Source organism: Tachysurus fulvidraco, chromosome 20 (genome assembly GCF_022655615.1).
Source record: "Tachysurus fulvidraco isolate hzauxx_2018 chromosome 20, HZAU_PFXX_2.0, whole genome shotgun sequence".
In the NCBI taxonomy this organism is placed as follows: Eukaryota; Metazoa; Chordata; class Actinopteri; order Siluriformes; family Bagridae; genus Tachysurus; species Tachysurus fulvidraco.
In genome coordinates, this window is record NC_062537.1 from 3199248 (window position 1) to 3213828 (window position 14581).

At 45.1% G+C, this 14581-nt stretch overlaps 1 protein-coding gene across 2 annotated transcripts in view; it reads right to left on the bottom strand.

Annotated features, from left to right (window-relative positions):
- The window catches only part of nf1b (neurofibromin 1b), a 63942-nt gene that overhangs the window by 35065 nt on the left and 14296 nt on the right, over window positions 1-14581 (bottom strand). For both annotated transcript variants that reach the window (XM_047805113.1, XM_047805114.1), the window contains 21 exons: window positions 14448-14561; window positions 14188-14267; window positions 13955-14078; window positions 13434-13680; window positions 13231-13304; window positions 11602-11685; window positions 11171-11512; window positions 10937-11076; window positions 10729-10851; window positions 10551-10634; window positions 10357-10473; window positions 9749-9930; window positions 8693-8904; window positions 8123-8284; window positions 7847-7950; window positions 6289-6424; window positions 6036-6098; window positions 4170-4328; window positions 3826-3923; window positions 2928-3074; window positions 964-1110 (listed from right to left, as the gene is read on the bottom strand). In XM_047805113.1, coding sequence (XP_047661069.1) covers window positions 964-1110; window positions 2928-3074; window positions 3826-3923; window positions 4170-4328; window positions 6036-6098; window positions 6289-6424; window positions 7847-7950; window positions 8123-8284; window positions 8693-8904; window positions 9749-9930; window positions 10357-10473; window positions 10551-10634; window positions 10729-10851; window positions 10937-11076; window positions 11171-11512; window positions 11602-11685; window positions 13231-13304; window positions 13434-13680; window positions 13955-14078; window positions 14188-14267; window positions 14448-14561 — 2939 coding nt within the window. The remainder of the gene's footprint in view (window positions 1-963; window positions 1111-2927; window positions 3075-3825; window positions 3924-4169; window positions 4329-6035; window positions 6099-6288; window positions 6425-7846; window positions 7951-8122; window positions 8285-8692; window positions 8905-9748; window positions 9931-10356; window positions 10474-10550; window positions 10635-10728; window positions 10852-10936; window positions 11077-11170; window positions 11513-11601; window positions 11686-13230; window positions 13305-13433; window positions 13681-13954; window positions 14079-14187; window positions 14268-14447; window positions 14562-14581) is intronic.

Here is a 14581-nt window from a genome sequence, read left to right on the forward strand (position 1 = left end):
CACACACAGCAGTGAACACACACACACACAGCAGTGAACACACACACACACAGCAGTGAACACACACACACACAGCAGTGAACACACACACACACAGCAGTGAACACACACACACACAGCAGTGAACACACACACACACAGCAGTGAACACACACACACACAGCAGTGAACACACACACACACAGCAGTGAACACACACACACAGCAGTGAACACACACACACAGCAGTGAACACACACACACAGCAGTGAACACACACACAGCAGTGAACACACACACAGCAGTGAACACACACACAGCAGTGAACACACCCGGAGCAGTGGGCAGCCATTTATGCTGCGGTGCCCGGGGAGCAGTTGGGGAGGTTCGGTGCCTTGCTCAAGGGCACCTCAGTCGTGGCCGGCCGAGACTCAAGCCCACAACCTTAGGGTTAGGAGTCAAACTCTCTAACCATTAGGCCACGACTGCCCCCTTAATTAGGCCACGACTGCCCCCTTAATTAGGCCACGACTGCCCCCTTAATTAGGCCACGACTGCCCCCTTAATTAGGCCACGACTGCCCCCTTAATTAGGCCACGACTGCCCCCTTAATTAGGCCACGACTGCCCCCTTAATTAGGCCACGACTGCCCACTTAATTAGGCCACGACTGCCCACTTAATTAGGCCACGACTGCCCACTTAATTAGGCCACGACTGCCCACTTAATTAGGCCACGACTGCCCACTTAATTAGGCCACGACTGCCCACTTAATTAGGCCACGACTGCCCCTTCTTAGGCCACGACTGCCCCCTTCTTAGGCCACGACTGCCCCCTTCTTAGGCCACGACTGCCCCCTTCTTAGGCCACGACTGCCCCCTGCATATTCATATATGTAGTTACTGGAATCTAAAGCTAATGTGAAGACGAAGACGGGGATGTTAAATAAGGTCATTAGTCCAGTCTGTGTTGAGGTCTTTATTACCTGGTCATGAACTCTTCAAACTTGGAGCTGGTGAGGTTCAGACTGGACCAGTGTGTGTCAGCTACCGGTTTGGGTTCAGGAGGTCCGAGGTAGGCGAGGAGAGTCGCCATCTTGTCAAAGGGACGTCGACCCACCGCTTTATGATCCCTGAAGGGTTCCAAACATTTCAGGTACTTTAAAACCATTTGAACGACTTTGGGCTCGCTTCATAAATAAAGTTAGAAGAGTTACTTTAAAAGAGACGTTTCTTCTTTCTTAAGTTGTTGTTGTTGATTTACTGAGGATTTAAAACCCGAATTAATATCGAGCAAAAAAATAAATGCAGACGATTCAGAAATGCTTCATGGACAATCGAGTCAAAATTCGCTATAAATAGAATTGAAATCCTATTAAAATGCTATTTCCATGCTGTAAGGCACAAAATCTGCAGCCGGACCACCGATGAAGCCCAAACCAGAATGTTATGGTCATAAGGTGGACTTTATTCACATGATGTCACGTCATCGACGGCCTTCACTTCACATAACTACAGCTGTGCATCACTTATTCATCAGGAGATGAAGAACGCACGAGTAAAAGTCAGCCGACTCGTCTCTCTTTCCTCTCTAGGTGGTTTTCACAGACAAACACAGCTTTCACGAGTCACCCAGATTTCTGTTCTTCCTTCTGTGCAGTGAAAATAGAGCGCATTTGAAAGTTACCTGCAAATTACCTGAAAGCTACCTGTTTAAGTGTGAAGCCTTATCTCTCTCTCTCTCTCTCTCTCTCTCTCTCTCTCTCTCTCTCTCTCTCTCTCTCTATCTTTCCCTCTCTCTCTTTCTTTCTCTCGCTCTCTCTCCCTCTCTATTTCTTTCTCTCTCTCTTTCTCGTGTTCTCTCTCTCTCGCTTTCACTCCTTCTTTCCCTCTCTCTCTCCCTCGTTCTCGCTTTCTCTCTCTTGCTCTCTCTCTCCCTCTCTATCTCGCTCGATTTCTTTCTCTCTCGCTCTCTCGCTTTCTCTCTCTTGCATTCCTTCTCTCACTTTCTTTCTCTCTCACTCTCTCTCTCTCTCTTTCTTTCTCTCCCTCGCTTTCTCTCTCTCTTGCTCTCAGTCTCTCTCTCTCTCTCTCTTTTCTAATAAAACTCCTTGATGGTGATAGAGAACTTTAACGTTACATGTAAACAGCTTGACTTGGCCATGAGGTGCACTAAAGATGGCATTAATATTAATGAGCAGAATTAGCATCTCTCAATGAGTCACGGATGAGCATCAGCTTTAAAAAAAAAAAAAAAAAACCCGAAAAAAAACCAGAAGGTGAAGTGTGCTTGAAATAACCGTGTTGTTTTTTTTTTTTTACATTTTTTTGGTGTAATAGAAATTTTCACGCTCAATAAAACGATTCGTTAAACAGTAAAATATTTAGATTCTCAGCATAATTTCCAACATGTGTTTTTGAACATATGACTTTTTGAATCTAGCTAAAAATGTATAAGCGAGATTACATAAGCATCAGAAAACGAGCTTTCAGGGATATACGACATGGTGCTGCGGAGTGGGCGGGGCTTAAAGCTGATCGCGTGGCAGCAATTTGTCCAAATATGTGTACAAATTTCTCCATGCAGTGTCTTAACCAAGCCATAATAACTCCTGAGTAGTGACAGTGTCTACATGCTCCATCATTTAGCTCTAAACTCCCACCGTCACATAATGACTAGATAAAAACCCCCAGAAAGGCAGTTTGTTTGTCAGACCTGAAGTGAAACTCAGTCCAAGGCCACATCTGGTTAACAAATATCCTCAGCCAAAAAGCCCCAAAAACCGAAGCTGTTGGCTTTAACTAATCGTCTACTCTTTTGCATTCGCATTTACATCCGTGTGAGCAGCTTGTGAGCCAAGTTGGATTTAAAGAGACATGAAGTCATAGATTAGTGACTGAACACGCAGCGATACGTCTGCTAATCTACGTGTCCGGGCGCGTGAGGCACCTGTTGCTGGAGAGGTACTGGCCGATCTTCTCCTGGTTGTTCCACAGCAGCCGATGCAGAGCGAGAACGTTGCCATCACTGATAAACGAGAGGCTGTGATTCACCGAGTCACTGGCAGGGCAATCAGAAGCAATGTCCAAGAAAAACCTGATTGACAAAAGACATGTTTCCTTAATGATGGAACAAGCACTGCTATTACACACATATATATACATATACACACACACAGTATAAGCACTGCTATTACACATATATAATGTATATTACATACATGTGTAATAGCAGTGCTTATACTGTGCGTATATGTATATATATATGTGTGTAATAGCAGTGCTTATACTGTGTGTGTGTATATATATATATATATATGTGTGTAATAGCAGTGCTTATACTGTGTGTGTGTAAATATATATGTGTGTGTAATAGCAGTGCTTATACTGTGTGTGTGTATATATATATGTGTGTAATAGCAGTGCTTATACTGTGTGTGTATATATATATGTGTAATAGCAGTGCTTATACTGTGCGTATATGTATATATATATGTGTATATGTGTGTAATAGCAGTGCTTATACTGTGTGTGTGTGTGTGTGTGTGTGTGTGTATATATATATATGTGTGTAATAGCAGTGCTTATACTGTGTGTGTGTATATATATGTGTGTGTAATAGCAGTGCTTATACTGTGTGTGTGTGTGTGTATATATATGTGTGTAATAGCAGTGCTTATACTGTGTGTGTGTGTATATATATATATGTGTATGTGTGTGTAATAGCAGTGCTCATACTGTGTGTGTGTGTGTGTGTGTGTGTGTGTGTGTGTGTGTATATATATATATAAGCACTGCTATTACACACATATATACACAGTATATACACTAGCGATCAGCTGGCGTACTTTCGGGCTGCTTCGAAATTGTTCTTCACGAAGTCGTTAAAAGGTCTCATGTGTTCCTCCTTTGTGAACAACACATGGTTGGCGATGCTCTGCAGAATCTGGACAAAGAAGAAGAAGAAGTTTCTACGCTGTCAGTCAGAAGGTTTTCTGAAAACAACAGTCTTGGTTAATTGTACACGAGTGATTCAGGTATTATGGTCGATTGAGATAGAAGAATGAGGTAGTGAAGTAAATAAAGGCAGATAGGATACTGTGACTTCATGGGAAAGATCCTGGAAGAGTTTCAGAGGATTAAACGCTGCCCCTAGTGGTTAGGACAGAATCAGTGAAAAGTGTCTTCAGACCTTGGACATGAGTTTGAGTCCTCGCTCTATTCTCAAAGGAGGCTTCTTATCCAGGATCCCGGCTTCGTAAGGGGACACGATGGCTGGGTTGATGAAGCGCAGGAACATGGCGCTGCCCACGGCACCGATACTGTTGTGAGGAAAACGCTGACTCACCACCTGAGACGGGAGAGAGATCCGACCGGAGAGAGATCGGACCAGAGAGACGACGCTTAACGAAAAGTAAAACATTGAACAAGAGTTGGACTGAGATGAGCCTTGAAAATCAGAAAAAAACTGTACAATCAGGCGGTAAATAAATAAATAACCAAAATAGATAAATAAATAAATAAAATAAAAAAAATATGTAAATAAATCGAAAAACTAAATCATTAATACCGTTCGTCGAGAGGAGGAAAAGAATCTGTGCGTAATAAAATGCAATAAATAAATAAAATAATGATTTTTTTAACGGAAAAAAACACAGATAAATACTGTACATATAAACACGCAAATAAATGCATAATGACGTAAAGAGATTGTAAATAGACGGACGGATTATTTATTTATTTATTTCTTTGGCATTTATAATTTATGCTTTTAATTAATAAATTAAATAATAAAGATGCAAAAGAAACCTTCAAAAATTATTTACTAAAATTATAAATCATCGTTGTTTTGTTTTTTATTGCCGGTATTTAATTATTGCCAGAATTAGGCAGTTAGTTAGTTGACTAGTTCAGTGGTCCCCAACCCCCGGGCCGAGGACCGGTACCGGTCCGTGGACCAAAAGATACCGGGCCGCCCAAGGAACATTAAATTATTTCCATTTAATTTAATGTGGTGTATTTCTCTCGGGTTTGTGCGACTTTCCATGGATGAGAGGTTAACCGGGAGCTGAGAGACGTCACCTAAAGCCGCACCGATACCGCGCATGCGCAAAATATCGTGATATCGGGCCGGGTTTAGGTGACGTCTGGAGCTGAGCGGCTGCGAGCGGCAGTGGTGTTGTAGCTTTGGTGGAGAGAGAAGGTGTGTATCGCTCTTCTCTCTGTTCACCGCTACTTTGTCATGTTTAACAGTGCTTGGTGTACGTGTATATTGTGTTTGCTCAAATTTAACCCACAAATTAGCAAAAATGAGCACGAAACAGACGTCGTTAGAAAGTTAGAAACTCTGCCGGTGTTCTGGATTAAAGTCATGGCGGAATACCCTGAGATTGTCACCACAGCACTTACATCCCTATCGCCATTTCCGACATGCTATCTGCGTGAAGCGGGGTTTTCTGCAGTGATGGCAACCGAAACAAAACAACGGAATAAACTGGACATAAGCGACACACTTCGGGTGTCATTGTCTCCTATTACCCCAGATGGAACCGTCTCGTTGTAAAGAAACAAGCTCAGGGTTCTCATTGATTTAGCATTGTAGTGAGTTAAAAAGGCATGTTTAAATACAATTAAATAAAAATTATTCATGTTAATTTAATTGTATGCCACCCCACACCCCCAGTGGGCCGCGGTAAAATGATCAAACATTGACCGGTCCGTGGCGAAAAAAAGGTTGGGGACCTCTGGGCTAGTTAACTGGTTAGTTGGTTAGTTAGTTGAGAAATAAGGAAAGCAAAGCTGGTTAAAGTCAGCTGGTTATAGAGACAGACACGCTCTCTTTATTAGAAGGTTTCAGGCACCAAGAGGAGATCAGGAGCACTAGCAGGGTGGGAACAAAGACTACATTACCCATGATGCTATTATTCTACAGAAAGAGACGAGCCTATGCAAAAGCACTTGAGAAGAAGCATGGCTCCAGGTAACCAGGGTTAGACTAGTCATCCAGGACAGAGGAGATGCTTTAATGTGACCGAAGATGTGATCAGACGGAACTTACTGCTTTTTTGCTTTCCTTTTTCTCTTTAACTGCGGCTTTATTCAGCAGAGAGTAGTAAGTGGCCTACAGGATACAAACACACACACACACACACACACACACAAGCAGGTCACAGCTAACACACACCAACAGCCAGCACACAAACACGGCGGGTCAGATCCGTGTGTGTGTGTGTGTGTGTGTGTGTGTGTGTGTGTGTGTGTGTGTGTGACACGAGCCTCACGACAGCGTGCACGTGACGCAGGGGGTTCACCTGGAACAGACAGTGACACACACTCCTCAGCTGTGGAGGGAATTCACTGGAGGAGGTGATGATGGCCAGGAAGAAGCGGTTGGTCATGTTCAGCAAGCTGCGCTGGTTTTCCTCCAACAATTCACTGTGGTCCAGTCTAGGGAAGAGAAACGGACTGAACTCAATTAGTGTCCAAAAAAAAATAATAATATTATTAATAAACAAATAAACAAACATAAATAATTTTAAAAAAATTTAAACAACACCGGAAAAAGGTTTTGGTGTTATTTAATTTTTTTATTTAATTTTTTTAAATACATGTGTTTATTAAAAAAAAATTGAACAAAAATACATAAAAAAAAATTTCTTCTTTTCAGTCAATAATACATCATTAATTATCACGCATTAAAATATCGAAAAATGTATACATCATCTTGCCAGATCCTTAATTATACCTGGGGACGTTAGCTAGAGACTCGACTAGAGTGAAAATTAGGTGCAAAAGTTTGCACCCCTTATGTTTTTTTGTTTGTTTATTGCTGCCTTTAGATGTGTTAATATTAGTCTGAAGCTTTTCTGCCTCCCTGCTGTTTCACCTAAAGGCCACATGAAGCATTTATTATTCTCACTGAAATGGTCGTCTTTACAGATCCAGGATCTGGGAGATCTAGAGGGAGATCTAGTGGGAGATCTAGTGGGAGATCTAGTGGGAGATCTAGAGGGATATCTAGAGGGATATCTAGTGGGAGACCTAGTTGGAGATCTAGTTGGAGATCTAGAGGGATATCTAGAGGGATATCTAGTGGGAGATCTAGTTGGAGACCTAGTTGGAGATCTAGTTGGAGCCCTAGTGGGAGATCTAGTGGGAGATCTAGTGGGAGATCTAGTGGGAGACCTAGTGGGAGACCTAGTGGGAGACCTAGTGGGAGATCTAGTTGGAGCCCTAGTGGGAGATCTAGTTGGAGCCCTAGTGGGAGATCTAGTTGGAGCCCTAGTGGGAGATCTAGTTGGAGATCTAGAGGGATATCTAGTGGGAGACCTAGTTGGAGACCTAGTGGGAGATCTAGTTGGAGATCTAGAGGGAGATCTAGTGGGAGACCTAGTTGGAGACCTAGTGGGAGATCTAGTTGGAGATCTAGAGGGAGATCTAGTGGGAGACCTAGTGGGAGACCTAGTGGGAGACCTAGTGGGAGATCTAGTGGGAGACCTAGTGGGAGATCTAGAGGAGACGTGTGAGAGGATGTACTGAAAACAGAAAACAGAGAGAAAAGTATAAAAACAGAGAGAAAAGATAAAGGAGGATAAAACCTAAAAAATGTATGCAAAGTTTGAGCTTGCTCATGTGCAAAATGGGGTTCTTTGCATGTGTTTCATGTTTGTGTGCTTTTGCGTCACGCACTCATCCTGAGGAAAAAACAAAACCTCGTTTTACGATGCTGTCATGGATTTGTTGGGTTTGTTGGGAGACTGAAGCAAACAATGACCAAAGAGACAGAGTCTGTTGATTTAGATCATTATTTCTAATCACAAATCTCTTCCTTAGTCTTATCGGTTGTCACGGGAACAGCTGTGATGCTACCTGGTGGGATCCACCTCGAAACTGATCATCTGCAGCTCAGGAGATGTTATGACTCCACGAAGGAGGGGCTCCAGAAGCTTCTGTAGATACGTAGCACCATAGACCTGGAGAAGATACATAAAAAAAATTTAAAAATAATGAAAATGAGCAAAATGAGGTGAAAGAGAGAGGAGGAAAGGATGGACTGAAATTAAACAAATCCTCAAAGACACACTTGGTCTGTAATGAGGCTTTAGGGATTTGCATGACCTCCATGTGTCCATGGGCTCCACCTACCTTAAAACAAAAGGTCATGATTTTACTGGCCAGGCTGTTCCCTCTGAAGAGCGTTTGCATGGAGTCGGCAAGTTCAACCTCTTTAGAAAACACGTTCCACAGCAGCTGATAAAGCAGGTGACGCGAGTCAAACAATGTCACCAGAACCCGCGCCAGCTCGTCCTGTCCGCCGAAACAAACACACATGAGCACACGGAGAGATTACCAACAACAACAACAACACCTTAAAAAAACAAACACACACCAAGACATGGATATCAGGACCCTTTTGTTACCCCTATTTCAGACCTTTAGATACACAAATGAGGGCAAAAAGCATCAACGTAATGACTAAACAGCTTGGAAAGATAAGAAGAAAAGACAAAGTGTCAAACACAAAAATTATTTATTTAAAATTTAAAATGATTTAACACTTTTCTAGATTTTTTCCTCATTTCAGTACATGTATAGAAATACATATGTTTTATTTTGAGTATTTATTTATTTAAAAAAAAAAAAAGAAAGAAAAAAAAAGACGACTTCCGGAAAGATTTACAACAGAACCGGAACGCTCTGGAAATGAGTACAGACCCACTGAGAACACGGCACCACATCGGCCAGTGCCATGGCGATGGGCAGCTCTCCCTGATCGCCCATCATGGTGACGAGCTCCACGAGCCTCTCGAAGCGGTCGGCCAGCACCGTCTCAGCCAGCGTGTCGAACTCTGTGCCCTGCTGCAGGATCTTGGTCAGGACCTCCATGAAGGTGGCACGAGTCTGCAGGTCCTTGTGGTAGCCCAGACCTGAAGAAAAAAACAAAAGCCCCCCAAGGCACCGATATTCATTCATTTTCTACCGCTTATCCGAACTTCTCAGGTCACGGGGAGCCTGTGCCTATCTCAGGCGTCATCGGGCATCGAGGCAGGATACACCCTGGACGGAGTGCCGACCCATCACAGGGCACATACACACTCTCATTCACTCACACACTACGGACAATTTTCCAGAGATGCCAATCAACCTACCATGCATGTCTTTGGACGGGGGGAGGAAACCGGAGTACCCGGAGAAAACCCCCGAGGCACGGGGAGAACATGCAAACTCCACACACACAAGGCAGAGGCGGGAACCGAACCCCCAACCTAACCACTAAGCCACCGTGACCCCCAGGCACCGATATGTGTTATTAAAAAACACAAAAAAAGTGACTTTACGCACAAAAACAATATTTCTCAACACAACTCGTTTAGTTCAACGCAATCGACAGAGAACATCTATTTCTTCTGTGAAACGCCACGTCATCAAACGACAAAAGAAATAATAATAATAATATATCAAATAAAACGACTGATTCATTTTCATACTCCTGAGTGCACCACCTTATTATAGCAGCACTAAAAGCAGATGGACATAACAGAGTGGGTGAAGATGGTGGTGTAATGCCTCAGTCAGCAGTTCCTCAGTTCCACATCATCAGGCTTTTTGGCTCGGGTTGATTCCTCAAATAATTATTACAGAACACCCCCCCCCCCCAATTGTAAATAAGCAGTAATGTCCCATATGCTGAATACTGGAGAATAGAGCAGCGACTGAGAGCTGACGGATGTATGTTTTTCCTCCACCTGTGCTGTGTGAAAAGAGGCTCACCGATGGAGTGCATGAGGCCGCTGTCCACGTTGGCGTTGAGCAGATTGGACATTGCCAGCACGGTGCAGTGGCGCAGCGACGCCAGGCGTCTCGACATGCCCGTCTTACAGCCGGTAACCTGCTGCCCGTCGTCCTCCGGCTCGCTGCAGTCGTTCAGCAGGTTCATAAACAGTGTGAAGTACCTGAGGGCCAGAAGATAAGCACGCTCCTTATACATCACCGTTAACTGGGGGTCAATACTTAATGCCTAAAGGGCTGCGTCTCAAATCGCACACTCGTGTACTATTCTACAGTTCTGAGTATTAAAACTAAGACCTTTGGTGTAGCCTTCATACGTACTGAGAAAACTATCTAATCTCTCGGATTAACTCGTTCACGACAACGTTCACGTGGACCGAGGAACGCTTTAAAGCCAACGACACAGCGCTCATCGATCCGTCTCCGTTTGTAGTGAGGGTGCAGTACGGAGCTGAACCACACCACACTACCACACCATTACACAACCAGACTAATGAGAAACCTCTGAGGATCACACGGCTCTGGGGAACATGTCTTAATGAAGGTCTAGTAGGACTTATAGGAGTTCTACAGTACTGGAAGTCTATTACTTGAGGAAAAGTTGAGACTTGGCCTCCATGAGTTCCACCCCGTCTCCTTCCTCCGGTTGGAGCGGTAACCCGGCCAGCAGAGACACCACAGCCTCCATACTCGCCTGGTCCAGATCCCTAAAAATAACACAACGGTACTCTTAAGCGACGGTGAAGCTGGACCTCAACTATTCAACTATTCCATGATGAGTTACCTCGTCAGACACTTAACGTCGTCGTCAGCTGTCTGGTTTGAGGTTCCCATGACCCAGTCTGTTAGATACTCCACCATCTTATTCCTGACACACACACACACACACACACACACACATTAGATGTATTCTGTATTTGAGTGGTTGAGTAGATCACCTAACCGCTCGCCCTCTCTCTCACCTGAACTTCATCTCCTGGCAGAAGGACAGATCGTCTCTGCGCTCCATCATCAACTCCACCAGCTGGCACAGCTTGGTTTTGATCTGAATGGCATGGACCATGTTACCCAGAATGCGCACGTACCTGCCGGCACAATCCCGACACACTGCTGAGCACGTTGTGTGAACTGAATTGTAAAGAAGACACACGTGAAGGCTGGAGGTCTTACCTGACCAGGTTCAGCATCATGTTCTCGATGCTGGCCTGGCCCAGATGTTCAGAGCTGCCTTCTGTGTGATTATCTAACAGGTTCTTCATGATGGCAATAGTTTGCTCCACAAACTGCGTGTTTGTTTCGTTGATCGGCACCTGACGGAGACACAGAACCGTGATTACGCGACGCACACGGAGGGGAAAATGAGTCGAGTCAATAAACGTTAACGTTCCTCAGAATCACACTGACCGGCCCTTGTGCTTCAAAGAAGCGGCTGATGCTGTTCTTGAGCTTGTTGAAGAGCATGGGGTAGAGAGCTGGGCTCAGCTCCAGACCCACCAGGTCCTTGACGTTGTTATGGATCTGCACGCCCTTTTCGTGGTTGCACACCAGGAGAGAGAGCAGACGGTCCAGGAACTTACTGAGAGGGGTCTCGGCGTCGCCCTCACACGAGCCCATGGACACCATGGAGCCTTTCCTCTCGCTCAGAGGACCCATGGTGGGGCTGTAGGTGGCCGGGCCTGGGGGGTTCCTCTGCTGAAGACACACACCGCCCAGCGCGCACAAGAAGCCCGTCATGTTGATCCATTCCTGAGGAACAGATCAAGCGGGTCAGGTGGGTTCTGTACAATCTACTGCACTTTACATGAACACGTGGCTTTCACGTGGCTCACACTAACCTGACAGTCTTCTAACTTGGCTTTCGGGTGGTTCACGATCAGCTTGGTGTTGTGTTCCCACTTGGCATGCGTGTCCTCCCAAGCCTGTAACACCAACACAAAGTGAGCGCCAAAAGATTCGCCTCAGATTTTTTATCATTTATGGTGCATTTAATCTTCCCTTTTATCTGACTTTCTAAGCTGATCTACTGTTAACTCCTTATTTTAACTGGGTTTGGTTCGAGTCTCTTGACCTTAAAACCATTTGGGTTCGTGGACAATTATGGACAAGACAATAAATATCTAAAGGAAATAATCTTTATTTTGACACAACCGAGTTGTGATAGCAGCCCGAGGAGGAAGCCTGTAATAAAATGTGCTGGTTTTGTTTACATTTACTTAAACACACGTGAGCAGTTTGAGTGCAGAAGAACATCAGTGAGGCACCAGAAGCTTGGGAGGAGTTTTGGGTTCCTACTGAACTGTGAGCTTTATGTCAGGAGACACAGATAAACACCATGGGGTTTGGGACGATGACGTCATCACTGCAGATTTTATACGTTCTAGTCCGAGGATGTCGCTCAGTGTAGGTAACTGACCAAAAAACTAACAAATGACCAAACACACACACACACACCACCAACACCCCCACACACCTCCCACACCAACACACACACCACACCTCCCACACCAACACACACAGTTCACCTACACCCCCACACACACCACACCTCCCACACCAACACACACCCCACAGACACCCCCCCACACACACCCCACCAACACCCCGCACACACTTCCCACACCACACCCCCCCCAAACACACACCTCCCACACCAACACACACACCCCACACCAACACACCCCACACACACACACACCTCCCACACCAACACACCCCTCCCACGCCAACACACACCCCACCACACACACTACATCTCCAATACCAACGTATGACTGCTTGGCCTCTTTTCTCTTCTGCTTGTTAATATTTTTTTAAAGCTCACACACGCTGAATGAAACGAGGCAGATGGTCAAGTCTGATCCAGAGGTCTCGACTCTATCGTGTGGGGTCCGAGTGGGTGTGTCTAACATTATCACTGTATTCAAATAAGAGAATGTAAAACAGAGGAAAATGTGCCTGATGTAAGCACGGGTTGAATCTGCATGAGCCGAGCAGAAGGGGACTAGAGAGATCACGTACGTCTAAAGGACTCACCTTTTTAGAGGAAAACACAATCTACACAATTCATTAGGATAGAATTATAATAGTCAGAAGCTTAGAATTTGCACTTATTGTTCATATTTTAAATGTGTCGTATCCTGAACCGTCATCTATATGCTTGGCTTTGTTTACTTCAGACTGTTTTGTGTTTTTTTTACAGTTTGTAAAAAGATTGTAAAGGAAATACTTAGCAAAGCTGTATATGTGAATACAACAACAACAACAACAGCATCAGTGCTAAAACAAAATAAATAAAGCAGATTTTGTCTTCTCCGAGCAACACTGTAACCTAGTGGTAACCTCCGGGTCTCTTCAGGCAGCTTCCATTTAGGATGTCGAGAAATTCTGCTTACTCTGATGACTGTGTGTATGTTTAACGTGTGATAATCAGCTAATAGTAAAAGAACTACGGATGGTACCCTGACCTCAGTGTTGCCAGGTGTGGGATGCTCAATCCTCCTGAGCAAAGCCATTACTCTCTTCTGTAAGGCTGATCGACCTGGTAGAGAGTCACACACACACACACACACACACACACACACAAAGCTATTGCTGCCCTCTACTGGTAGCTTTCTTGCAGCAGATTTTTCATATTAGCTCTTTGTTGTTATTAGTTAACATCCCGAACCTGCAGCCATCATGTTGCTGATGGAGGCAAACTCCATGAAGGTGTTATAGTTGGGCAGGATGGTCTGCACAGGCACCTCGTCCACGGCGCATCGGATTTCGGCCTCTTCGCAGAGGTGCCTGAAACAGGACATGGCCACCAGGACGGCCTCCATGTCTGGGCTCCACAGGCACATGTAGAGACACACCTCCAGCTTGGCCTGGGCCTGTCTGCACATGGGGATGCTGCTTCCTGTCGCAGCACGCTTCTGTAGGCATCAAAACACATGACAGCTTTTACAGCAGACAGCATGCCATGGCACAGCTTAGACACTAAGCACTGTTCCAAAGACTCTGCTCCAGGGGGCGCTGTATTGTATGTATATTACCCCTGTGCTCGGACCCTCGACCTATTCAGCTGTGAAATACGAAGAAAAGAACTCGACTGTTCTGTAACGCTAAATATTTTGCCTTGATCTTCACGCGTCCGAGCGAGAGAGATTACAGATCAGAAGAAAACCCGAGACGTAAACCGAGGCTCACTTTGTTCCGGAGGAGAAACTTGTTCCTGCAGATGAGGATCTCTCGAAGCCACTTGAGTATCTCGGTGCTGTTGATCTGCTGGTGGCTAATGAGCCTGGAGCAGATGAAGTAAAGAACCTGGGAGCTAAAAATCAGAACAAACAAATCATGCTCTGTGGAGCTCAGGTTCAGAAGATCAGGGATGCTCAGGTATATAGTGTATGAAGGTAAACTCTGTGGAGGTGAAGTCGTACCTGACGTCCCAGAAGGTCTCCATGGGAGCGTCAGGATTCCACAGCTCGATGATTTCTGGCTGATGGAGGACCAGCAAAGCCTTCACAAACAGAGAATATCAGATTTACCCCACAAACCTGCATGTTGATCCAAACCAGGACCAGACTCTCACGTGTTGTTCCCAACGTGAAGTGTTTCTACGTCATGTGCTAAACTCGGGCTTGAGGAAACCTTCTATATTTGTTTTGTTTATGACGGCATGACCGTGGTTGTGTCTCACCTCCATGGCCTCCTGGGAAATCTCCCCCAGGTTGGTGAGGGGCACCAGCTGCATGAGCCCTTTGATGAGCTCGGCTGTGCTGCTCTGGATCTCCTGACCGTTCTTCCCCGGGTTCTGAAGCACACACGGAGAAA